The 24669-nt window shown below is 43.3% G+C and overlaps 1 protein-coding gene across 1 annotated transcript in view; it reads left to right on the top strand.

Annotated features, from left to right (window-relative positions):
• Nucleotides 1-24669, top strand: part of NEIL3 (nei like DNA glycosylase 3) — a 53051-nt gene that overhangs the window by 21585 nt on the left and 6797 nt on the right. Inside the window, exons 3-8 of the mRNA XM_025933108.2 lie at nt 3102-3236; nt 3516-3729; nt 6472-6546; nt 8588-8754; nt 19884-20041; nt 21961-22381. Of these exons, the coding sequence (XP_025788893.1) occupies nt 3102-3236; nt 3516-3729; nt 6472-6546; nt 8588-8754; nt 19884-20041; nt 21961-22381 (1170 nt within the window). The remainder of the gene's footprint in view (nt 1-3101; nt 3237-3515; nt 3730-6471; nt 6547-8587; nt 8755-19883; nt 20042-21960; nt 22382-24669) is intronic.

Raw genomic sequence — 24669 nt, forward strand, 5'->3', positions numbered from 1 at the left:
CTTCTTACCCATTTCTACAGTTAAGTAATTTGTGTGTCTGTGTTTCCACATGGAGGGACTCGGGACTCTTCGGAATTTGGCTTACCTGGCTGCCTGCAGCCCCATGTCTCTGACGGGCTCAAGAGAACTTAGCATTTTGTCAATAATAACAGTTTTCTCTCTGTATCGGGAGACGAGCTCTATGTGCTTTCAGCTTCCATAGCCTAAGCAGATTCAGAACTCCCTGCTGCTGCTTTCGCATCGTTAAGTCCAGATTGTTTAATAACTTCTTTCTTTAAATCCGTACCATAAGCTTTACAATAATTGTATTCAACTATTTTACACCTGTTATTATCCTTAGGTCACTTCTGACTACTTGCTAATTTTCATGAGCAATTGTCTTGTTAGCAATGTACAGTTGTCACTAAGATGAACCTCTGACACCGTCGCTGATGCTGTTTATGTTTGTGTAAGGATGTTCCGATCTTTCTGATGGAATGTGGCTGCTGTTGAAAACAGGATCAGGTATTACTTACTGGTCTGTGTTAGGAGGTTATTTCTAACTAGAGGAATTTTCCCAGTATCACTTCACTTTTTAGTTTGGACCTAATTCTTTTATATCAGAACTTTGGCTGCAGGTGACAGAAGCCAAACTCCACTGAGTTCAGTGATTGTTTATTATAAGAATACGGAGTATCGTATCTGAAGATAGGACAGTCGGGTTTCAGGGAGAACTGGAAGCAAAGACGAAACACTCTGAGGACTCTGCAGCTTTTGATTCGGTCTCTCACTGTCATCTGCTGCAACCTTCCTTTCTGCAGACAGGCCTCTCTCGGCTTCTCTGCTGCCCATGTTGGGTAATATTCCCGGAGACCGTTCCCACATTAGATCTCCTAGTACTCACAAGAAACTGATCTCTCTGCATCCCGAATGCATAAATTCGTCAGGAGAATGCTGATGAATCCAGAGACTGGATACTCATGGATCCAGCTTGACTCAGTTGTGCATTTCTGAATCAGCTATGTCAAGGCATGAGATCTTGAGGAAGGGACAAGAGGTGAACTCAAAGTTGGGCCTAAGGCCCCCTGTTGGCAGGCAGTCATACTACGCAGAGTAAATGATCTTGGGTAACCCGTCTGACTGGGGTTGGAAGGAGCTTGACAGGATCAGGAGATAGAAACAAAGATCTAATAAAATTTTCCTAACGGGTTGATGATAATGAGTCTTAAAAAACATATCTAACTCTTGAATGTAAATGTGATAATGAGCCTATGTCCTGGTCTATAAAAGATCAGTATGGCAATTTTAAAAACAGTACAGATGCTTAGTGTGCCTCAGAAATTTTCACGATGCTGGTATGTTTTTCTTAGTTTAGTGTCAAGGGTACTTAACACAAAATGTGGTACGTTGGGACTCAGTAGTGACAACGTTCTGGTGTTCAATTAAAAGAAATAAAAATAAACTAAATACACTTCTGTACGCACATATTCTTCTAAATTGAATAGATGTATAAGACCACAAAAAAAAAAAAGCCTACTTAATTTGATTCAGGGCTCTTATTGGGGCTACTGCCGCAATTCGTTTGGGTCTTAACCTTTGAGATATTTTATGTGGATGCAGTTTCATTACAGAAGGTGATTTAGAATCCACTTTATGAGCCATGCAACTAAAAAGATTTTAGATGTGATGGCTTCTGGGCATGACAGCTGTATACCTTCCGCTGGGGTTGAACCTCCAGAAGCTAAATTATGGAGTACTTACAGGCACACATTTTTCCTGTCAGGAACTATGGGGCATGTAAAATGCATTTGTGATTGATAGTAGGGCACACAGAGTTTAAAACCCACATTTTTAAAGTTAGACTGGTTAACCTTGTACAATACGGTAACATGGTGCCTCGGAATTAGAAGCACCGTGCGGTAACATTTGCTGTCAAAAGAGCCATATTTATTAACTCAACAAAGCTGTAAGGAGAAGGATCGGAAAGGCGGAACACAGTATTTCATCTCGAGAATCATTTGCGATCTCCATCGTCAGAGGCCTCACAAAACCACTTTTTCTCTTGCTTTCTTTCATGTGTGCGTGCGTGCGTGTTTTTACTGGACATGCTGATCAATCCTATAAACACTGAAAGGTTCCAAGTTTTTCTTCACTGCATTGTGGCTTTCAAGCTAACCGTAAATACTTATAAATCCCCTCTTCCCAATACGTATAAAAGTAAAAGAAAACTAAAAGAACTGAAGACAATAGCATTTTGACTTGTTCTCTTTTGATAACGTAAGATTTTGTTACGTTAAAAATTTTTTTTAATTTTTTTTTTTAATTTTTTTTTTAACGTTTATTTATTTTTTTGGGACAGAGAGAGACAGAGCATGAACGGGGGAGGGGCAGAGAGAGAGGGAGACACAGAATCAGAAACAGGCTCCAGGCTCTGAGCCATCAGCCCAGAACCCGACGCGGGGCTCGAACTCACGAACGCGAGATCGTGACCTGGCTGAAGTCGGCCGCTTAACCAACTGCGCCACCCAGGCGCCCCAAAAAATTTTTAAAATTTTTAAAAAAAATTGCTTCATTGTGCATCCCGGAGCAAGGGGGAACAAAACAGGGTCTTAAACCGTAGATACCATTTTGGAGTCGGTAAACACTTGCCATCCATTGTGGCTAGAAATACAGAATTTGAACGTTAGTGGCTTTATAGAATTTATATAAAAAACAAACAAAACAGAAACAACTAGAGGCAATTTAAATCTAGCCTCATCTCATCCAAAGCCTTTGAATCTGAGAGAAAGTGGAGACGCTAGATTGTTCTGTGAATAAAAGTACTTCATCTGACAAGAAAAGAAGAACAGGGTATGTGTTCCTGAGCTTATTGTGGGGCCCTATTATTTTCCTAGGAATTTATTTTATTTGTGGTTTGAAAAACTGATTGTCACACTTAGTTTTATAAGGATACAATGCCATAACAGAAGAATATATAATATGAACTACATCGTTTGCCCTCTGAAAGCGCCTGTCTTGACTATCATTTGTTTTCTTATAATCCAAAAAGTGAAACGAAGGAACAAAAACTAGATATACAGTATACTTTCTGCCACTCAAAAATGGGTCTGATGTTGTTTCAGGATTCATTTTGGAATGAAAGGCTCCATCATGATTAATCCACTGGAGTATAAAAATAAAAATGGAGTTTCTCCTGTTCTTGAAGTCCAGCTCACTGAAGATCTCATTTGTTTCTTTGACTCATCGGTAGAATTCAGGTAAAAAGGAGAAGAAAATAAAAGTACTTCAGCTGGAAAAGTCTAGAGTTAGAGCTGCGGTTTGAAATGTGGAGACAGGTAGATGTTTTAAAAATGGTTTATAACTGATAAACACTCATTTTGGAAGAGGCATCGGATAATCTAGTTTGTTAGGGTCTTTATTGTTGGGCTCTAGAACTCTTCTGCCCTGATTAACGGAAGGTGTGTGTATCCGAGATCATTTTAAATGACACTGTGTGAAGACTTATGATGAATGTCTTTTATATTTCCTTTCTACAGAAACTCTACAGAAAGCCAACAGAGAATAAGAATGATGGAAGAATTAGATGTATGTTCGCCTAAATTTAGTTTCTCAAGAGCAGAGAGTGAAGTTAAAAAGCAAAAAGGACGGATGTTGTGTGACGTGTTAATGGACCAGAAAGTATTGCCTGGGGTGGGGAACATCATCAAAAATGAAGCTCTCTTTGACAGTGGCCTCAACCCAGCTGTCAAAGTAGGTGATATAAGTATTTTTTTTTTAAATGATTTCTGTATTTTTAAATACTGTTAAGGGACCAATGTGTGACACTTGAGTCCGTGTTGCAGTAAAACATTCTCCCCAAACAGAGACTTTGAGGGTGTTTGTTGTCGTCAGCTTCTTAATGAGGCCAACACAGACCACTCTATTGTTTTTAAGTTTATTTATTTATTTTGAGAGAGAGTGGGTGAGGAAGGGACAGACAGGAAGGGAGACAGAGAATCCCAACCATGCTAGCGGTCAGCGACGAGCCAGACGCAGGGCTTGAACCCACAGCCGTGAGATCATGTGTGACCTGAGCCGAGATGAAGAGTCGGACTCTTGCGCGACTGAGCCGCCCAGGTGTCCCCCGACCACTCTGTTTAAAATTGCCCTGTGCATCCCTTTGTCCCCACCTCATGTCCCCCATCGTCCCTAACTTGCCTTGGTTTTTATTATCCCCATGCCATGGATCACTTTTTGATCAACCTAACTTTCACTTGTTATACTTACTACTTAAAATCTGCCCCCGCCCCCTGCGGCCATGCAGTCTCTTAGGAGGAAGGTGTCCATTTTGCGCATTGAGGTAGCCAAGCATCTAGAATGCAGCGTCTAGCACATGGAAGGCATCAAAGAAATACCTGTTGGGGGGTATGAACGAAGTAAGCTCACAGCTTGCTTTTTGAACCCGGCCTATTAAATTGACACTCCACACACGTATTCCTGCGTGTAGCTGTTCTGACGTTAGCAAATGCTTTGTTGGTGGGATAAGCAAGGAAGAGGTTGAGGAGTAAGAGGTTAGTGGGGGGATGGAAACAAAATTTGGAGCATTTGTTAACTAGCTTAGACTGGAATGAAGGGAAAATACAGATTTCTGGGGAGGGGCGCGTTTTCAGGACAAGGACCGGGTTTGGTTGTTTTTTCCTTGTTCTTCAACAGAAGAGACACAGACTTACTTAAATGAGAAAAAAAATGGTAAAGAAGGGCAGGTTAAATCTGTAGGAAAGAGAATGGTGATTTATAGGGCAAAGTTGTAAGAAGGTCAGAGAGCTTACAACTCAGACCCAGGTAGAAGGCTATGTATATTTTAGTTTCTAGGGAAGAAATCTACCTGAGGGCTTTTACCTATATCCAACTAGTCTCTTTAAACTAAATCATCTTCTACATGAATCCAAAGGTACCTTTTGATTTTTGTGTAATTATTTCGTAGTTTTTATTAAATCCAGTCCAGTAAGAAATAAGTCTTAAAAGAAACCAGTTAATGACTTTTCTAGATTAGATTCTGCTTTTTGACTCTTGGAACAGGTTACTTAAATTTCTGTAACATGGGAGCAATTAATAAAACAGATTTTTAATAAGAATGAGCTTTTTAAAATTACCCAGACCTCTATGGAAAACGTTTTTGAAAAAAAGAACCTGGAGTATTGTTATTATCTCTAATAATCTAAGAATTCACTTCTTACTTGTATATCCAGCCAGCCATTCATCTAGTAAAGGATCATCTGCCCATAATGTCTGGGAGTTTAAAAATTAACAGCAGTTCTCAAGTTTAGCTATTCGCCCCTTAAGAGCACATGCACGGTTATTGAAAAAGTACAGTTTAACATTGCAACGTATGAGTGAATCTGTTATATAAGATATGGGAAGAGACAAGTGTGTTGTAGAAGCGTATGTGTTTTAAGCTTTAAATAAATGAAAAATATACAGAATACTTTCATACTGTTTATGTCGATTAGATGATTTTAGGTTTTATGGTCACTGATAAATGAGTTTCTCTTGTATATAGATGTATGTATACATTCACGTACATAAACAAGGATAAGTCATCAGAATTTTTCCTGGCCTCACCATTGAAACCAAATGCACATGGGGAATAATTCTACAAGGATAACAGATTTATGCCAGGCTGTGTCACAAAAATTTCTTCAGGAAGGTCTATTTCTGAGTTCTTCCATGTGTTAATAAGTGCTCTGATATTAATGCATGTATGTAAATTCATATCTTTTTTAGGCCAAATTGTATCCTTGATGGTCATCTATTCCTGTGCTGATTTTTCCCTCCCTTCCCCTTCCTTCTTTTTCCTTTTGTTTTCTTTCTTTTCTTTTCTTTTCTTTTCTTTTCTTTTCTTTTCTTTTCTTTTCTTTTCTTTTCTTTTCTTTTCTTTTCGCAAATCCAGCAGGACTCTTCCAGGTGGCTGATAAACAATGCTGGGACTTTGAAGATGTCTGAAACAGAAGAGATATTCAATAAATACTTGAATTTAGATATAAAATTTATAAATAAGAGTGGCAGTTTTTATTTATTTTTTTTTTTAAATTTTTTTTTTTCAACGTTTATTTATTTTTGGGACAGAGAGAGACAGAGCATGAACGGGGGAGGGGCAGAGAGAGAGGGAGACACAGAATCGGAAACAGACTCCAGGCTCTGGGCCATCAGCCCAGAGCCCGACGCGGGGCTCGAACTCACGGACCGCGAGATCGTGACCTGGCTGAAGTCGGACGCTTAACTGACTGCGCCACCCAGGCGCCCCAAGAGTGGCAGTTTTTAATCCATAGTCCTATCACGTCAAAATAAAACCATCGTTACTGACACTAAATAAATGTGCGAGAAATAGAGTTCTGGAAAGTATGCATGTATTTGAAATCTGTTGAGAGTTCTCTTAGAACTGGCAACTGGTATTATTTTTGTAGAGTAATGAGCAAATTATGAAACTGTCCTCACTTGTTTTTCTATTTGAAGGCTTGTCAGTTAACAGATGAACAGACCCATCACCTGGTGAAAATGATACGTGACTTCAGTGTTCTTTTTTATAGGGTAAGAGCAAAACTTTTTCTACTTGTGAAATGTCAACCGCTTCCCTTTTCGTTGCACCAAAAATGTTTTGGCTGTATGTAGCCATCTAGTGGCCAGTGTGTAGAGGTACAATAAGGGAGAGTGATGTGTGGGCATAATGAACATCTGGAAATTTTATGTCATGGCTCAGTCCAAACTTGTCTCACGGTAATTATTTTAAATGTAGACTAAGGTGGGGAAACAGCCATGTTAGCATTTTACTTACAGTCTCATTCTGTTTTGGGGTATATAAAAGTAAAATGTAAGAACTCTAGAGAGAGAACTCAATTCTTTGGAATAAATAGTCCTCCGTTCAGTCAGATTTTGCCACTTGCTGTCTGTGTGTTTTACATCATGTAGGTAATTTAGGTTTAGTTTCCTCATCTGTAAAATGGGATAATAAATTTTCTCCATCTATCAGAAAGACTATTTTGAGAATGAAATAAGTACTTGCTAACCTGTAAATTTTGAAGTTGTAAATATGCGTATACATGTGCATATAGTGTTCAGAAAACAAATTTTATCTTTTAAACAAGGTATCATGAATGTGTCATTTTTTCTCCACTGTCCATTTTCTGTATTCAAAATTTTTATTTTCACTCTGTTCAGAAAGGCAGCTATGATAGGAGTTTTCATTAATTGGCCTGGAGTGTTACTGAACCTCCTGCTTTACGTGTGTGCCTTGAGTATTATGACTATTTTACTTCTTGAGAGAGAGAGAGAGAGACAGAGAATGAGGTGAGTGGGGAATGAGCAAAGGGAGAGGGAAAGAGAGAATCCCAAGCAGGCTCTGCACTGTCAGTGTAGACCCTGATGTAGGGCTCGATCTCATGAACCACGAGATCGTAACCTTAGCCAAAATCAAGAGTTGGACGCTTAACCTACTGAGCCACCCAGGCGCCCCATAACTTTTTTTTTTTTTTTTAGTTTTTTTAAATGTCTATTTTTGAGAGACATAGAGTGGGAGCAGAGGAGAGGCAGAGAGAGAAGGAGACACAGAATCTGAAGCAAGCTCCAGACTCTGAAATATCAGCACAGAGCCCAACGCAGGGCTTGAACTCAAAAACCACGAGATCATGGCCTGAGCTGAAGTCGGGCGCTTAACTGACTGAGCCACCCAGGAGCCCCACCCCATAACTATTTTAATATTCTGTATGCTTACTTATTCTTCCAGGGGAAGGTGATTATAGAGAACTATCCATTTTCTGCCCCTGTTAAGTTGGGTATTTTAATACTTCGTTTAAATCGATAGAGGTTGTTTGTGTAATTTTCACCTTACATATGGTGAGTCATATTTCTGGGTCTTGAGATTTTCACAGTGCTGATGTAAACCCAAAACATCCTCTTTTTAGGAGCTTTAAGTATATATATGTGAGTAGAATAAAACTGTGACAGGGAATATCAAAATATCTTTTGAGTTAGAATGTATACCAAATGGAACATGTTCTTGGCTAGGAAGGCTTTTGAATTTTTATTTTCTTTTTTAGTGAATTTGTAAGATGAAAAGTGAAAAAGTGTTGTCAGATCAACAAAGAAGATGATCTCAAGTTTTTGGCCCCAGAAATAATGTTTTGTTTTTGTCTGTTGAAAGAAAGTGAGCAGCTTTAGTGTTCTAAAAATAAATCAGATTTCAAGCTAATCTAGTCTTTTTCTTATAACCACATAATTATGTTTAATTTAAAAAAAAAACCTTAAAAGCATGAGAGACATTTTACATTGTAGAACTTTTATATCCCATTTAGATAAAAAGATAATGCTATGCAAAGGATAATTTTGAATACTAATAAGTTGTAAAATAATGACTTAATTATTTCACACAAATGTTGTTTGACAAATATTGCTGAATCTTGTCAATACCTTTTTCTCAGATGAAAAGAAAAGATTATATGGACATATGTACAAGCATGTAAATTTTAACCAAATTATTTTCAGAAATGACTTTCAAGAACGTATCTTTGGCTCCTTAGCAACACTGTCTTATAGAAATATTATAATGTTTGGTTTTTTGTTTGTTTGTTTTTAGTGCCGGAAAACTGGATCTGTTATCTCTAAACACTGTAAGGTTTACAAGCGTCCTAACTGTTGTCAGTGCTGTTGCAAAATAACTGTGTGTCGCTTAGGAGAGAATAACAGGATGACATATTTCTGTCCTCGCTGTCAAAAAGAAAATCCTCAACATGTTGACATATGGTGAGTTACCTAATGTAAACGTATATACCATTTGCCCTAATTGGCTAACTCAAAAGCTATTAGTAAGAACATAATTCAAAGACATTTGAACCCTTGGAAGGAAATGGTAAATAACATTATCAAAACACTAGGATAGGGCTCCTGAGTGACTCAGTCAGTTGAGCGCCCGACTCTTGATTTCAGCTCAGGTAATGATCCCAGGGTCGTGGGATCGAGCCCCGCGTCGGACTCCGCCCTGAGTATGGAGCCTGCTTAAGATTCTCAGTCTCTTTCTCTTTCCCCTTTTCTCTCTCTCTCCCTTTCTCTCTCTCTCCCTCTCTCTCTCTCTCCCTCTCTCTCTCTCTCCCTCTCTCTCTCTCCCATCCCCCGCTCACGCTCTCTCTGTCTCTCTCTCTCTCTCTCTCTCTCTCTCTCTCTCTCTCTCTCTCTGTCAAATTATAACAACAACCACAACAAAAATCAGGATAAGCTGAAGACGATAAATGGACCACTTCTGGATTCAGTAGAACAAATGCAGTTCAGATGTTAATATCCAGCGTTTGGTTTTTATCTTGTTTGTAAAATGATTACCAGGAGGTGTAGATAGGTCAATAATTGGACAAATGCAACTCTCTTCAAAGGTTTTTGCTTTAGTTAGAAATAATATTAAAAAACCTAAGCCACATCTCTTTACAAAATTCTTGTCTTATTCGTTAAATAATTGGCTGCTTGCTAAACAAGAATGCGGTGACTCTTCCGGCTGCTGAGTATGTCTATTCCAATTACACCTTCCAGAACTAGGGAAATAACCATAGGATAGGTTATTCAGGGACCCACTGAGATGGGTCTGAGCTACGACTCCATTGATCACCTGACCTCTCTAAGCCCCTACTTTGTCAGTGGAGCACAGTGCTGTTTTGAGTCTCTTTGAATTAGCCTCTGTTTGGAGCCAGTGTCCAGTGGTCCCCAAAAGGTCTGATTACTTCCTCTTCCCCAGTGCTCAGTTACCCTGGTAAAAGGCTTTAGGTCCCTTTGGGAAAGCCTGGGACAAATATCAATAATATAAAGGAGTGTTGGGCGCCTGGGTGGCTGACCCAGGTGTCTCACTCTTGATTTCAGCTCAGGTCATGATCTCACAGTCCGTGGCATCGAGCCCCACGTCGAGCTCCGCGCTGAGCATGAGCCTGCTTGGGATTTTCTTTCTCTCCCTCTGTCTCTGCTCTTCTTCTGCTCACACTTTCTCTCTCTGTCTCTCAAAATAAATAAACATTTAAAAAGTAATAATATGAAGGAGTGTATGTGATCATAAGCAAAATAACCAGTACAGACACAAAGCACATGAAGTGCTGTAAGAGTTCAGGGATGTTAAGTGTTTATATGTACACACAAAGCTGGAAAGATGTCATAGAAAAAGTGTGAAGTTTGCTTTTCTTTTTTTTTTTAATGTTTTATTTTTGAGCGAGAGACAGAGCATGAGCAAGGAAGGGGCAGAGAGAAAGAGAGGGAGACACAGAATCTGACACAGGCTCTAGGCTCTGAGCCGTCAGCACAGAGCCCGACGCAGGACTTGAACTCACGAACCGCGAGATCATGACCTGAGCCTAAGTCTGATGCTTAACCGACTGAGCCCGCCAGGCGCCCCTGAAGTTTACTTTTTTTTTTTTTTAAATTTTTTTTTCAACGTTTTTTATTTATTTTTGGGACAGAGAGAGACAGAGCATGAACGGCGGAGGGGCAGAGAGAGAGGGAGACACAGAATCGGAAACAGGCTCCAGGCTCCGAGCCATCAGCCCAGAGCCTGACGCGGGGCTCGAACTCACGGACCGTGAGATCGTGACCTGGCTGAAGTCGGACGCTTAACCGACTGCGCCACCCAGGCGCCCCCCTGAAGTTTACTTTTAAAAGACAGTTGGCACTTTGGTGAACTGAGAAAACAAACACCATTGGGAAGGTGGAGCAGAGAGACCCTGACCGTTAATGAATAATCACGACATGGTCGAGGGATGACAGTTACACTGGCCAAGCCACAGGAGGCTCTGGGTTGGTGGATCATAAAAGCCAGTTTTACAGGCAGAATGGGATCAAAGACTAGGAATTATTAGCTGTTCTGGGAATGGTTGATGTATTGCCTAACTCAGGAGATTAAGGACTCTTCATTGGGGTGGGGAGGCCAAGAAGCTGGTGCAGTGACGGTTGCCGGGCCTGAGGCCAGGACCCTGGGAACGGAAAAGAGGAGCGGGACTTCGGTTAAAAATCTTAAAAGTCAGCGAGAATTTTGACAGGTTTGCTATGTAAGGTGATGTAAGAAGTTTCAGACCAAATAATAGAAATGTTCACTCAGAGGGTCTGGGAGAGTTGGGATAGAGTAGAAAAGATGAATTTTGTCCATGTAAAGCAACAGTGGACTGTCTGAAGAGATGTGTTATGGGCCCTGTCACAGTTGGCAGGTCATGGCTTGATGGTTATTACGGGCAAGTCTTCGTTTTTTTTATTTATTTATTCATGTTGGAGAGAGGGAGAGGGAGCACCAGCAGGGGAGAGGCACAGAGGGAGAGAGAGAATCTTAAGCAGGTTCCATCCTCAGTGAGGAGCCTGACGCGGGGCTGGATCCCATGACCCTGGATCATGACCTGAGCCCAAACCAGGAAGGAGTCCAACGCTCAACTGGCTGAGCCACCCAGGTGCCCTTACTAAGTGAAATACTCAAAAGAAATCAGTTCACAGGGAATGTAGAGAGGCAGGAACCAAGGTCTGAGCTTCAGGGAATATCCAGAGTAGGAGCAAAAGAGTGAGCCAGGAAGACACAGTGATGTGCTGAGGAATAAGTGCCCAAGCAGGGAAGGAAGCAGCTGTGGACCCTGGGGAGGGAGGCGCCATCTTGCCCAATGGCAGGCTTAGGCCCACGGCCTGGAGGTGATGGGCCGGAGGCGATCTATGGGGGAGGCCCCCATCTGCACCTTCCCCTGTGTGTCTGCGGCAGTCTCCCCGCCCTCCCTGCCCCTGTGGTTTCCTTTTCATCCCCCCTTCTCTTTTTTTTTTTTTTTAATTTTTTTTTTTTCAACGTTTATTTATTTTTGGGACAGAGAGAGACAGAGCATGAACGGGGGAGGGGCAGAGAGAGAAGGAGGCACAGAATCGGAAACAGGCTCCAGGCTCTGAGCCATCAGCCCAGAGCCTGACGCGGGGCTCGAACTCACAGACCGCGAGATCGTGACCTGGCTGAAGTCGGACGCTTAACCGACTGCGCCACCCAGGCGCCCCTTAACCCCCCTTCTCTTGTTCTAAGCTCCCCAACCACTCACAGCTTCTTCCTCTCGGCTTCTTCACCCCACCGTACTGACACCAAGATCTGAGGTATATTTAGATAATATATTTATTGTGCAGATTTATGGCTTTCTTAGTTTTAGTGTTATAGGTGTACTCTTATCTGACCAAATGTGTATGACGCAGTATCTGGCAGAAGGACATTGGATAAATGTTTGTCTCCTGAATAAATGATCGATGTTCTATATTTGTTTTCTGTGAATTGATAGTTTTGGGGATTTAAAAAAAAAAGTATTCTTCCACATGATCAAAGAAATATGTTGATTATCATGTAAATGTTGATTCCAAAAGTTGTTGGAAACTAGGTTTTAAAGACTGAAGGGTTCCCTGCAACAGACGTAGGGGCATCTATGAGCTAGGGGAGGCCTTGCTCTGCTGCAAATATTCTGAGCCCTGCAATCCGTCCTCTCCTAAGCTACTTCTGACTTACGCATTGGCATTCAGCTTAAGACATCATTTGGAAGAGCAACTGTATATTGACAAACAAATGTGTGTATAATAAGACATTTGAAAACTAGTAGCATTTGTCCTATTCTTAGAGATTTCTATACCGAAGTGTATTCTGTTCATTTTCTGGATGAGTTTTTTTTTTTTTTTTTTTTAAATTTTTTTTAACGTTTATTTATTTTTGAGACCGAGAGAGACAGAGCATGAACCGGGGAGGGTCAGAGAGAGAGGGAGACACAGAATCCGAAACAGGCTCCAGGCTCTGAGCTGTCAGCACAGAGCCCGACGCGGGGCTCGAACTCACGGACCGCGAGATCGTGACCTGAGCCGAAGTCGGACCCTTAACCGACTGAGCCGCCCAGGCGCCCCTTCTGGATGAGTTTTTGAACATTTTTAATGTTGATTCCATTTTCTCATCCTAAGTTAAAGTCATCTCAAATTTAGTTGAAGAAACACAAAAGCCCAACAGCATTGATCCCTTTTATTCTTTGAATCACACAAAGTTTATTTAACTCCTTCATGAAGCCCTCCCCCAATTTTAGTGTTTATGGATTACGCCACACTGAATACTTACACCATTTATTGTTGGCTCTTTGTACACGAGCTAGCGTAATATATACAGGTGAGTGTTTTTTCCTTATGAGGAAACTGCTGTCTTTTCCTTTTCTGTGCTAGTCTTTGTTTTATAAATGTTTGAAAATTTGTTACTACTGTCTTAATTAGTGTCTGTTATAATTCAGGTACTGCAAATACATAGACAAAGTTTAGGGGCGCTTGGGTGGCTCAGTCGGTCAGCGTCCGACTCTTGGTTTGGGCTCAATGTCACGATTTCCCGGTTCGTGGGAGCAAGCCCTGTGTCACGGTCTGCTCTGTGTCTGCTTGGGATTCTCTCTTTCCCTCTGTCTCTGCCCCTCCCCGCTCACACGTGTGTGCATGCTCTTTCTCTCTTTCTCAAAATTAATAAACATAAAAAAACAGTTAAAATTTAGCCCATCAGAGCCCAAGGTGGGGAGTGAATGAGTAAGTAGATCATTAACCGCCTCCCCCCCCCCCCCCCCCCGGGTTTGGAATGGAAGTGCTGCAGAGGGCACTTTTGTACCAATAGCAGTGGAGTCGTTCTTCCACTTTGGGGAGGGCAAGGAGAGGTGAAGAACGTGACCTTTGAGATCTGTGGAAGGAATTCCTCCAAGACATGAGGCAGGAACATGCATGTGAAGAGCTGCCGGGGCAGGGATGGGGGGGTGGGGGGGGGTGTTTGTTCCTACCAGGAGACACGTTCAGGTCTCTGAAAACCATCTAATTTGGAAAGTATTGAGAATTGGTTGCTAGTTAATGAGAAGTTACTGATGTTCACAAGCCAGTTCTTTTTTTTTTTTTCTAATGTTTATTTTTGAGAGAGAGTGTGAGGGGGGAAGGGCAGAGAGAGAGGGAGACACAGAATCCGAAGCAGGCTCCAGCCTCCGAGCCGTCAGCACAGAGTCCGACAAGGGGCTCGGACTCAGCGACCACGAGATCATGACCTGAGCCCAAGTCGGACACTTAACCGACTGAGCCCCCCAGATGCCCCTACGAGCCACTTCTTAAGGCGGGTCTGAGCTGGCAGAGATGTCTGAGGGGAAACGGAGCAATCACAAGGCACTTAGGAGACATGAATGAGGAAAATCTCTAACAGATTAGTCTTGACAGCCTTGTTTCGGGAAGCAAGTTTGATCACACAATTGTCGTGTTTAAAAACATAATTTAAAAGGGATTCTTGGGGCGCCTGGGTGGCGCAGTCGGTTAAGCGTCCGACTTCAGCCAGGTCACGATCTCACGGTCCGGGAGTTTGAGCCCCGCGTCGGGCTCTGGGCTGATGGCTCAGAGCCTGGAGCCTGTTTCTGATTCTGTGTCTCCCTCTCTCTCTGTCCCTTCCCTGTTCATGCTCTGTCTCTCTCTGTCCCAAAAATAAATAAACGTTGAAAAAAAAAAATAAAAGGGATTCTTCTGAGTACAAGGAAGGAAACCCAGCTCAAATTATCTTGCACTAGCATGGGAATCTGTGGGTCTTGTAGCCAAAACGAACATTGGTGTAATTCATGGCATTAGTAAAACAGGTGTAAAAGCTCCAGTCTCGGGAACCGGAACCCCCTGAGGCGCCCTTGGCTGGGCACCCCACAGACAGAACAGGTGGAAAGAATAAAGGCAGATCTAAGGTGCTTCCTGCTTAAGCCTGTTCTCTCAAGACTCATGATAGTAAATTCCTTTCAGCAGAAGAAGCATGTTCTGGAGGGCTCCCAGGAAGGCCCCGTGCCCCATGAGGGAGGGTCCCGGTGAGACTGGAGTCACCCCGGGAAGTACCAGTGCCCCGTGAGGAAGGGGCCCGATTAGAATGGAGTAGCAGTTGGTTCCATTGAAATAGCAGTTGGGCAGCAGCATGGATGTTCTTTCTATCAATGTTTATTTTTCAAGAGAGAGAGAGGGTGTGTGAGCAGGGGAGGGGTAGAGAGAGAGAGAGAGAGACAGACAGAATCTGAAGCAGGCTTCAGGCTCTGAGCTGTCAGCACAGAACCAGACCTGGGACTCAAACCCACAAGCTGTGAGATCACGACCTGAGCCGAAGTCAGACGTGTAACTGACTGAGCCACCCAGGCGCCCCTGGGTGTTCTTTTTATTCAAACGTTCTTTAAATGGTGCTTTATTTTGCCTCGCTTTCTTTTTTAATTAACGTGTACATTTCTACCTTTGAAAAAATAGTCTGTTTTGTTTCGACAAAGCAAAATGAGTTGTTTCCCATACTTGTACGTAGTTTCCATTGAGAAGTGCAAAGATTTCCTTGGCGACACCCTCATCCTCCACCTGTATCTTAAGTCTTTGGTTTCTGAGAACACAGCCCCTCCCCATTACCTGATAACCTGAGATCATAGTTGAACCCGCTAGTGTTTGCAGTCACTGACAGTATGTCCTAAGAGAAGCAGGGAAAGTCCCGGAGAAAGCCTTGAGGTTGCCTTCACTTTGCTGATGAGAAGAAGAAAAGGAGCACTTTGGAAGAGCCCTGGGAAGTGATTTAGAGAGGGACATCCAGGCCGTTAGAGCAGGTGGGGCTTGACGGATGACAAGCAAGAAATGGTGATCTTCCAGAAAGCAAATTCAGTAGATAACGTAGGACAAAATTCGTTCATTAAGCCTCTCTTTGTGGCATATCTGTGGAACTCTATATTGCAGTGGGAGGAGATCTTCTGAAGAAAAGGCTCTATGTCCATGTATGTGTAAGATGTCAGATAATGACACGCAGTGCTCGGGAGAAGCATCAGTCTCAGTGAGGGGACACATGGCGACAGGGAAGCCCATTTTCAGTAGGTTGGGTGGATGAAGTCCCTGAGGAGACTTTTGAGAAGGTCTGATGTCTTGTAAAGATCAGGGGCGGAGGAGAAGGCGACTGGAGAAGCATGAAGAAGTCTCTGGTGTCACGGAGAGAAAGAAGGCAGGCATGACTGAGCGGAGCAGAGTGAATGTGGGCGCAGGGCTGCTCCACTTCGCAGGGCCCGCCCGGCCATGAGAAGAAGTTGCGGTTTTATTCTGAGTATGCTAGGATGCCATCGGAGGTGTGGAACAGGAGAGAAGTAACCGATTCATATGTCAAGTGATCACCGTGGGCAGTGTGGGGTCCACTGACTTTGAGTTAGCCAGGAAGCCACTGGAAGGTTTTGAGCAGACGGATGACGTAAACTGACTTGCGTTTTACGAGGATCTTGCGGCCACTGTGTGGAAAAGGGACTGTGGTGTGACCAGAGTGAAGGAATGACATCTGGGTGCCCTCACTAGTGCCAGTGGTAAATGATGGCAGCTTGGCTGGGGTGGGGTGGGGTGGGGTGGGGTGGTAAAAAATGGTTCAGTTTAGGCTCTTTTTATTTTATTTTTTTTAATGGTTTGATTTTTATTTATTTATTTTGAGAGAGAGAGAGAGAGAGAGACAGTGCGAGTGGGGGAGGGGCAGAGAGAGGGAGACACAGAATCCGAAGCAGGCTCCAGGCTCTGAGCTGTCAGCACAGAGCCTGATGTGGGGCTCGAACCCATGACCTGTGGGATTACGACCTGAGCCAAAGTCAGACGCTTAACTGACTGAGCCACCCAGGCGCCCCTTAGGCTATATTTAGAAGTTCAGGTAGGGTTAAGGACTGAAACTTAAACAATTTAGGGGACTTCTTTATGAAAAGAAAATATATTAAAAAGTATGAATGCAAAGTTTGCTCCTACTGTGAATATTTAGAATAAGAAATAGACAACAAATTTTAGTTTTTAAACACCGCGGACGTCAGACAAGTAAGACTCTCTCAGCTACCTGCCGCGGCTGGGTGATTACCTTCTTCCATGTTTTGGCTCCTTGCCTACTTCTTGCCTTGTAGTTTCACCATCAACAGCATCGTATTTTTCCATTATCGATAGACGAGCAGATCGTGCTTTGGCTTCACAATCGGCTGTCAGTGGTGGCACATCTCTCGCTTGCCCTGTACCGTTTTGCTCAAGCGCTACTTGCTGTCTGTGGGGAGGCCCTCGGAGCGACGGTTCCTAAAACGTCCGTGTGCACCACAGTTTTGTGGAGGGCTGTCCGCACAGATGGCTGGGCCTCGGCCCCGAAGTTGAAGGCCCGGGGAGGACCTGGCCTGAGAGTCTGGGTGTCGGACAAGTTCCCACACGATGCTGATGCTGGTGGCCCGAGGACCTTGGAGGAGACAGCCAGCCCTCGGCTCTCCCTCGGCTGCCTCTGACGTCTCACCTCTTCCAGGCTGGTCCTGGGCTGGTGGTAGGGTGGTGCGCGTGGTGAATGGCCTCGCAGCCTGGGTCACCCTGGCCCTTGAGCGAAGGATGGGCGGGCTGTCTCAGGTCCTTCTCCTGAAAGTCGAGACGGTGCAGCGCTCCCGACGCCACCAGGGCACGTGGTCCCTGGCACCGGGCAGGTGCGGGATAGTGCTGGCGGGGCACGGGCCTTGCCTACCAAGAACCCCGGGGCAGACACCGCCGAGGGTGCTGTCGGCCCCCGGCAGGCAGCTGGGGTTCCTGCTTGCGTTGTTCCCGGTCCCCACTCCGGTCCCTAGAGGAGAACACACTGAGCTGTGGAAGCTTCTTGAGCTTCAGGGTACGTCTGCCCCTGGAGCGGAGCCTACGCGATTTGCTGGTGCACTGGATGTGGGATGTGAGGGTAAGAAGTGTTAGGAATGACTTCTTGAGGGTGTTTGGCCTGACGGGTGGAGTGCACAGTGATGGCGTTTACTGAGATGAGACAGACTGGCAGTTGCAAAGGAGTGTGTGTGTGTGTGTGTGTGTGTGTGTGTGTGTGTGTGTGTGTGTGTGTGTGTTGGGGCTGGGGAAGTGATCATACGTTTTATTTGCACTAGCTTCCTGTGGTTGCCATAACAAACTACCACAAACCTGATAGTTTAAAGCAACTGAAATGTATTCTCGCACAGTTGTGGATGCCAGAAGTTCAACAGCAGTTTCACTGGGGCCACAGGTGTGGGCAGGGCTGTGTTCCCTCCAGAGGCGCTAGAGGAGAACCCACTGCCTTTTCCAGCCTCCGGTGGTTGCCCGGCTTCCTTCGCTTGTGGTTTGCGTCACTCCAGTCTCTGCCTCTCTGGTCACATCGCCTTCTGTTGCATGGGCATCAAATTGCCTCTGCCTCTCTCTTCCAAGGACACTTGTGTTTGGAGTAAGGGACCACCCAGATAATCCAGGGTAATCTCCCCCATGTCAAGAGGACATCTGCAAAGGTCCTCTTTGTAAATTCACCTTTACAGGTTCCTGGCATTATGATGCGATGCCTTCAGGACACCGTTCCGCAGTCCGCTACTACATGAAATTGGAAATTCCTGTTGCACATCCAAGTGGGGATTGGAAAGAATTTCTCGGTAGTGATTAACAGTGGAGCAGTAAGGGGAAAAATGCTTCCAAAGCTGCCGTATGTAGGTCACAGTGAATATATGCTTATGGTTAGTGAAATCTATAGGCTAGAAGATAAGAGAGGTGAAAAATTGGAGCTTGTTGAAAATCTGAGGATTACTTAAATTGTGTTTATTTAATTATGAATAAATACATCTTGCTGCCTTTCAGAGTAAGTTGGGAGGAGGGCAGGAGTTAGGTGAAGCAAATTCTGTGGAAGGTCTGGTATTCCATAGGAATAAGAAAAAAGTCAGTAAACATCAAAGGGCCACAGTGACGTGTCTGATTTCCAGATTTGCTTATGTTGTTTGTTATTTCACCAGACAAGGGTGAATTCAACAACTGGTGTAATTATATGTAAGGAGCAAAATGTTACAGGAGACCAGGTACCTCTGGGAGTCAAAGAACTCGTGTTGTGAGATGTAAGGCACCGTGGCTTTTACCAAAAGAGCTTTTTCTGTATTAATGTTGGGAATAAAGGGACCTGTGATGCTGCCATGGTGCTTACCCACGTGACATGCTCTACAGAATGGAGTGCTGTTGTTTTGTAAGTGTATTTATTCATTTATTTAGAAAGCAAGAGACTGAGAAAGAGAGTGAGCGGGAGAGGGGGAGAGACAGAGGGGGACAGAGGATCTGAAGCGGGCTCTGAGCTGACAGCAGAGAGCGTGACGTGGGGCCCGAGGTCGTGAACCATGAGATGGTGACCTGAGCCCAAGTCGGACGCTTAACTGACTGAGCCCCTCAGGCGTCCCGGCACGATGTGTTTAAGAGTAGGACTTTATCAGAGCTTTTGAAGGCATTTTGTGTAACGACAAATAACCAGTCAGGAACTCCATTTGGAAAATCATGATTCACTTTTGTGTCCAAAAATCAGGGTTGGTTTTACTGTTTTCTTACTAATCTATTATTAGATATCTAACATGAAACAGATTTACCCGAAGGAAAGTACGCCGAGGCTGGGGATCTTTCTCTTCGTTACAGATCAGCTATTTGGTGTAGTGCTTAGTGGATAATGTTGAGAAATTCTGGAGAGACCTGGACATGAAGGAAGTGTAAAATGTTTCTCGTTCTGCTTTCCACGTTCTAATTTCTGCCCAAGTCTTTGCTTCATCCCCACCCACCAATTGGGTTGAACAGAGATATCTTAGGTTGGTTTGGGAAGAGTGCCGCTTACTTAAAACATTATTTGAGAAATGCTTCCTAGTGGTTATGTCAAATGTTTTTAGAGGGTTTTAAAAAAACAAAACCACAGCTCTGACTGTAAACAAAAACATTTATTTGTTATTTCTGTCTTTAATAGCAGTCAGTGGGACGCAAGCGGAAACATTTTATTCTGAGATAGTTAGGGCTTGTACACATTTGGGTGTTAATGTTTCTGTAAGAGTTTCTAAAATACCCTGAATGTATAGGAACAAGGCAACCGTAAGAGTGGTAATGGTTAACGTTACAAAATTTTCTGGTAGCACGCTGCCAAGGAGAAACACTACGGTCACCTGGCCATCCAGCAGAGGGGACCATGTGGCTCGGAAATCCGAAGAGCAGTGGACGTGTGTGGTCTGCACGCTCATAAACAGGCCGTCTTCGAAGGCTTGTGATGCTTGCCTGACTTCAAGACCTATCGGTAAGACTGAATTTTGATTTTGAGTTCAAAGGCGGCTAATTATACAAAGCTATATATCTTGTTCCATCTTGATATTTCCTAAGTAAAATGCTTTCTTTCTGCAAGGTTTAAAGGAATTGCCAGCCTTTGCATGTAAACCATGCTAATATTCTGTTCAGTCCTTTTTTTTTTTCTTAAACGAGGAGTGAAAACATGCTTGTGCTAAAAGAGTATGTGCCTTTGTATCTCAAAAAACTGAGATGATCACATCTGTTCTCTACTATTTCTAATGAATTATTCAATAAAGCTTTGTTTTATGCAGATTTCAGCAACTTTTGAGTTTGTTATTCAGTCCAAGCACTTCATAAACTGAAAGGGAGGATTTCTGTAAGAATATCTTTGCAGGTGGAACAGAAAAATGCTGAATTTTTTCTCTTCTTTATCCTTCCTACCCCTTGTTATTAAAATCTTTACCCAGACAATTGTACTGATTTCATTGAAATCCTTCAAAATAACTCTTTTTACAGCTCACAATTTCATGCGTTCAGAGAATGTAAAACCTCAGAGCGAACCCGTGATTAGGAACCAGCTCATTGATGCAGTTTCTATTGTGTTCTCAAAGTGTTCTCTCTCCCTTCAATTAGAGATGAGAAAGTTCATTCTTGACTTATGGACCCCACATTGTGGTCGCTGTCACAGGGTGTTTTGTTCTCTGGGCGAGAAGGGTGGGCTCCACCCCTTGCACAGCATTGCTGGAAGGGACCACGCCTCCTCTTTCTATCCACTCCCCCCCCCCCCCCCCCCCCCCCCCCCGTTCAGTATCTTTCAGCACAGAGCCCTCAGAAGACCACAGTCTGAGGCCTCCTCATTCATTCCAACATTCTGAAACGCCTCTCTGCATCCCATTAACTATTTTCTTGTTATTTTTCTGAGTACGAAAGACTACAATTTAGAACATAGTATGGATTCCAAAATGCTAGGATGCTTTGTTGAAGCATTTTTAATTAGTGTCAAGTCTTTGTAATTCATCTTTGTCCAATTTTAATAAGGCTTTCCCATTATGTGCCATTCACAGAAAGGGGAAAATGGGTGATGGGCACTGAGGAGGGCCCTTGTTGGGATCAGCACTGGGTGTTGTATGTAAGTGATGAACCACGGAAATCTGTCCCCAAAACCAAGAGCACGCTGTATGTTAGCCAATTTGACAATAAATTATATTTTTAAAAAAGAAACATTTTTAATTAATGTCAAGTCTTTGTAATTCATCTTTGTTTAATTTCAGTAAGCCTTTCCCATTATGTGTCATTCACAGAGACATTCCTGATAATCCAGAGACAGGCCGCTAACTGCTGATCTATATACCATCCCTTAATTACCACTGCTTTATTGTGTTGCCTAATAGGAACAAAATTGGTAGCTGAATGACTTTTAGATGGTAAAAAATAATAACAAGCAAATATAAATCTCTGTTAAAGCCACCTCTGCGCTGCTAGGAGTTGGTGAAATATTGCCCTTTCTATGACACTTTATTTCCTAACGAGAAGACAGTTAATCCTGAATTGTCCAAACTAACTGTGTTGATAGTTCTATGCATTCACCATCATAAGTGAACTAAAAGTTTTAACGATATAAAAAGATGTTTCGGGGCACCTGGGTGGCTCAGTCGGTTGAGCATCCGACTTCGGCTCAGGTCATGATCTTGCGGTTCGTGGGTTCGAGCCCCGCATCGGGCTCTGCGCTGACAGCTCAGAGCCTGGAGCCTGCTTGGGATTCTGTGTCTCCTTCTCTCTCTGCCCCTCCCCCACTCACACTTTGTCTCACTCTGTTTCTCAAAAATAAATAAATGTAAAAAAAAAAATTTTTTTTTAAAGATGTTTCAAATAGTCGATATATTATCACACTTCTAGGAACTCTGAAGTATCATTTCTCTCTCCTTCCAGATTCAGTAATCAACAATGAAGACAATTCTATTGTGTTTGACAGCTTAGTGAAGTATCCTTGTAATAGTTTTGGAAAACCAAGTACAGAGGTGAAGGTCAACAGGAGAACAGTATTTGGAACTACAACCCTTGTCTTGACTGATTTCAGCAATAAATCCAGTGCTTTGGAAGGAGAAACAAGCCAAAGTGGGATGCTAGATAGAGAATTTCAAAACTCTCCTCCGACTGATGTGTGTTTTAGGGATCCACTGCACCCTTCCAAGGAGAGAGCAAACCATAGAACTCAACCATCTAACAGAGTAAACGGATCACCTACGGCCTGTTCTCAGTCCAAATTATTTAGTCCAGCCTATAAAAAGTTAAAAACAACCCACTCCTCATCACCAGACCTCAAAAGCGGTAGCCCTGGATTTTCTAACAGGTATGATACCTCTAACCTTGATCTTGAAGGTATTTGCATTAAGTTTTGAGAAGGCAGAAGAGTCGGCCCCTGCTAAGGAAGCTGCATTGATTTTGGTAAGGTGAATCAAACCCGGAAAGATGACTATAGCCATCTCCTTCCCATGTTTTCTCTAGCTTATGATGTTAGGGAAGGGAAGAGAATGAAAAACAGAATCTTCTACATCTATCTGTAAAAAGTTCTTTTTTTTTTTTTTTTTTTTTTTAAGTTTATTCATTTTGAGAGAGAGAGACAGCACGAGTTGGGGAGGGGCAGAGAGACAGAGAGAATCTCAAGTAGGCTCCTAGTTGTCAGTGCAGAGCCCGACGTGGGGCTCAAACTCACAAAACCGCAAAATCACGACCTCAGCCAAAATCAAGGGTCTGACTCTTAACCAACTCAGCCACCCAGGCACCCCCAAAGTTACTTTATTCTGACTGTACCCATGTACGTGTTCAGTACAGAATATTTGGAAAATACTGGAAAGTATAAAGAAAAATATCACCCGATAGCAATTACCACTGTTAGCATTATTTAAAAAAAAATTTTAATGTTTGAGAGAGAGAGAGAGACAGAATGCGAAGTGGAGGGCAGAGAGAGAGGGGGACACAGAATCCGAAGCAGGCTCCAGGCTCTGAGCTGTCAGCACAGAGCCCAAAGTGGGGCTAGAACTCACATGCTGTGAGATCATGACCTGAGCCGAAGTCAGAAACTTAGCCAACTGAGCCACCCAGGTGCCCCTGCATTTTTTTTATATTTCCTTCCAAAGAAAGATAGTTCTTCCGAAAGGGAGACTATTAGTCATGAGAGTTTAGTCTGTGTCTTCTAAAGAGAGAGAGAGGAGATACTTTCAGCAGCATTGCTGCCGAAGAAGGTGGCTGTATTCCAGCCGTGTGGGATGGTGTGTGTTTCAGCCACGAAGGCCCAGAGAGCGTGTGTGCCACAGTTGTAGCTGAACTTGAAAAGTTGTCATTGCAAATTCGTGAATACAGGCAGACCAGGTATGTTTTGAGACTCTGACCTTCCCATCTAGAAGCAGCCTCCCGATGGCTGTCGCTGGAGATAGAGAAATTTTACTAAACGATGTCCCCCTTCTGTGATTACGGCAGCACCTAGAACTACCTGTCCACACTCTCTCGTGTAGGTCTTTATCTGGGGCTTCTCTACTCTGGCCACCTGCTCTTGGGCCTCCATCAGAGAGAGACATGTCTCCACAGTTGTCTTTTTCAAGCTGTGTTTTCCTTTTTCCTTCAGAAAGCAGGTGCCGTACATCCTGCGTTTTTAAATAAAGCGAAGTTGGAGCGTTTCCTTCCCATGGGTGTTGTCTTGCCAGTGGGAGAGAGGCGGAGGGAGAGTTGGTGTGCATGGGATTTCATGCGATCACAGGCGGGATTTGTGTTACTGGCTTCTCCACCGATGGGCTGTGTCCTGGCTGAGGGGAAGGTTCTTCCCTTGGGCCGCACCACCAGGGGCCACTTGATGTGCAGGCCCAGACCAGGCTCTCGGAACCCTTCGTTCGAGCTTACTTGCTAACAGATTTCTGAGGCGGTGTGTGGTCAGTACATGATTTTGTCTCCAGTTTCCTCTCCCGACACTAAATTTGCCATAGGTTAGTCGTGATGATTTCTCCTTGACCGTCTCTCAAAAAATCTCATTCACAGTCATTTATAATATCTGTTTTAACTTGTGTCCATAATACTAAGAAATGACAGATGTTTGAATTAAGCTATGGAGGCCAAGCATTTAAATGACTGGATCAGGACTAACTTTACATTTTAATCCCAATTAACATCTAATGAGCCCTAATCAGAGGTCACGAAGGAGGTAGGGTCTGGAGCATGAGTTGGGAGACCATCCTGTAAGAAAGTCATTTGTTAAGTCTTTTCTGTAGCTTAAGAGCAAAGATGTAGATGTGATCATTTTAGTGTTGTGGCATTCTTTGTACTCAGATGAAATATCTTGGCATATTTTTGTTTCCTTAGTGCTTTGTAGAAAATCTTAGACAATTTAATGAATTAGGGATTTAAAAAAACATTACTGTAACCTTAAATTTAAATGATTTCTTCATAAGCCATTAGTAATAGGGTCATATGATTAATCACAGTGCATAACATTACTTAGAAACGCCGCAGCCTATGTATGTGTTGAATATAAGAACCCCAGGACTGAGACTCTAAAATCAATCAAGATCAACTAGCAGGAATAAATGTCAAGTGATGAAATACATTCACCCAGCAGCCCTTCTGCACCCAGCTACTTTACAAGGAATA

The sequence above is a fragment of the Puma concolor genome, chromosome B1 (assembly GCF_028749965.1).
Source record: "Puma concolor isolate L17-30 chromosome B1, mPumCon1.1.hap2, whole genome shotgun sequence".
Taxonomy (NCBI): domain Eukaryota; kingdom Metazoa; phylum Chordata; class Mammalia; order Carnivora; family Felidae; genus Puma; species Puma concolor.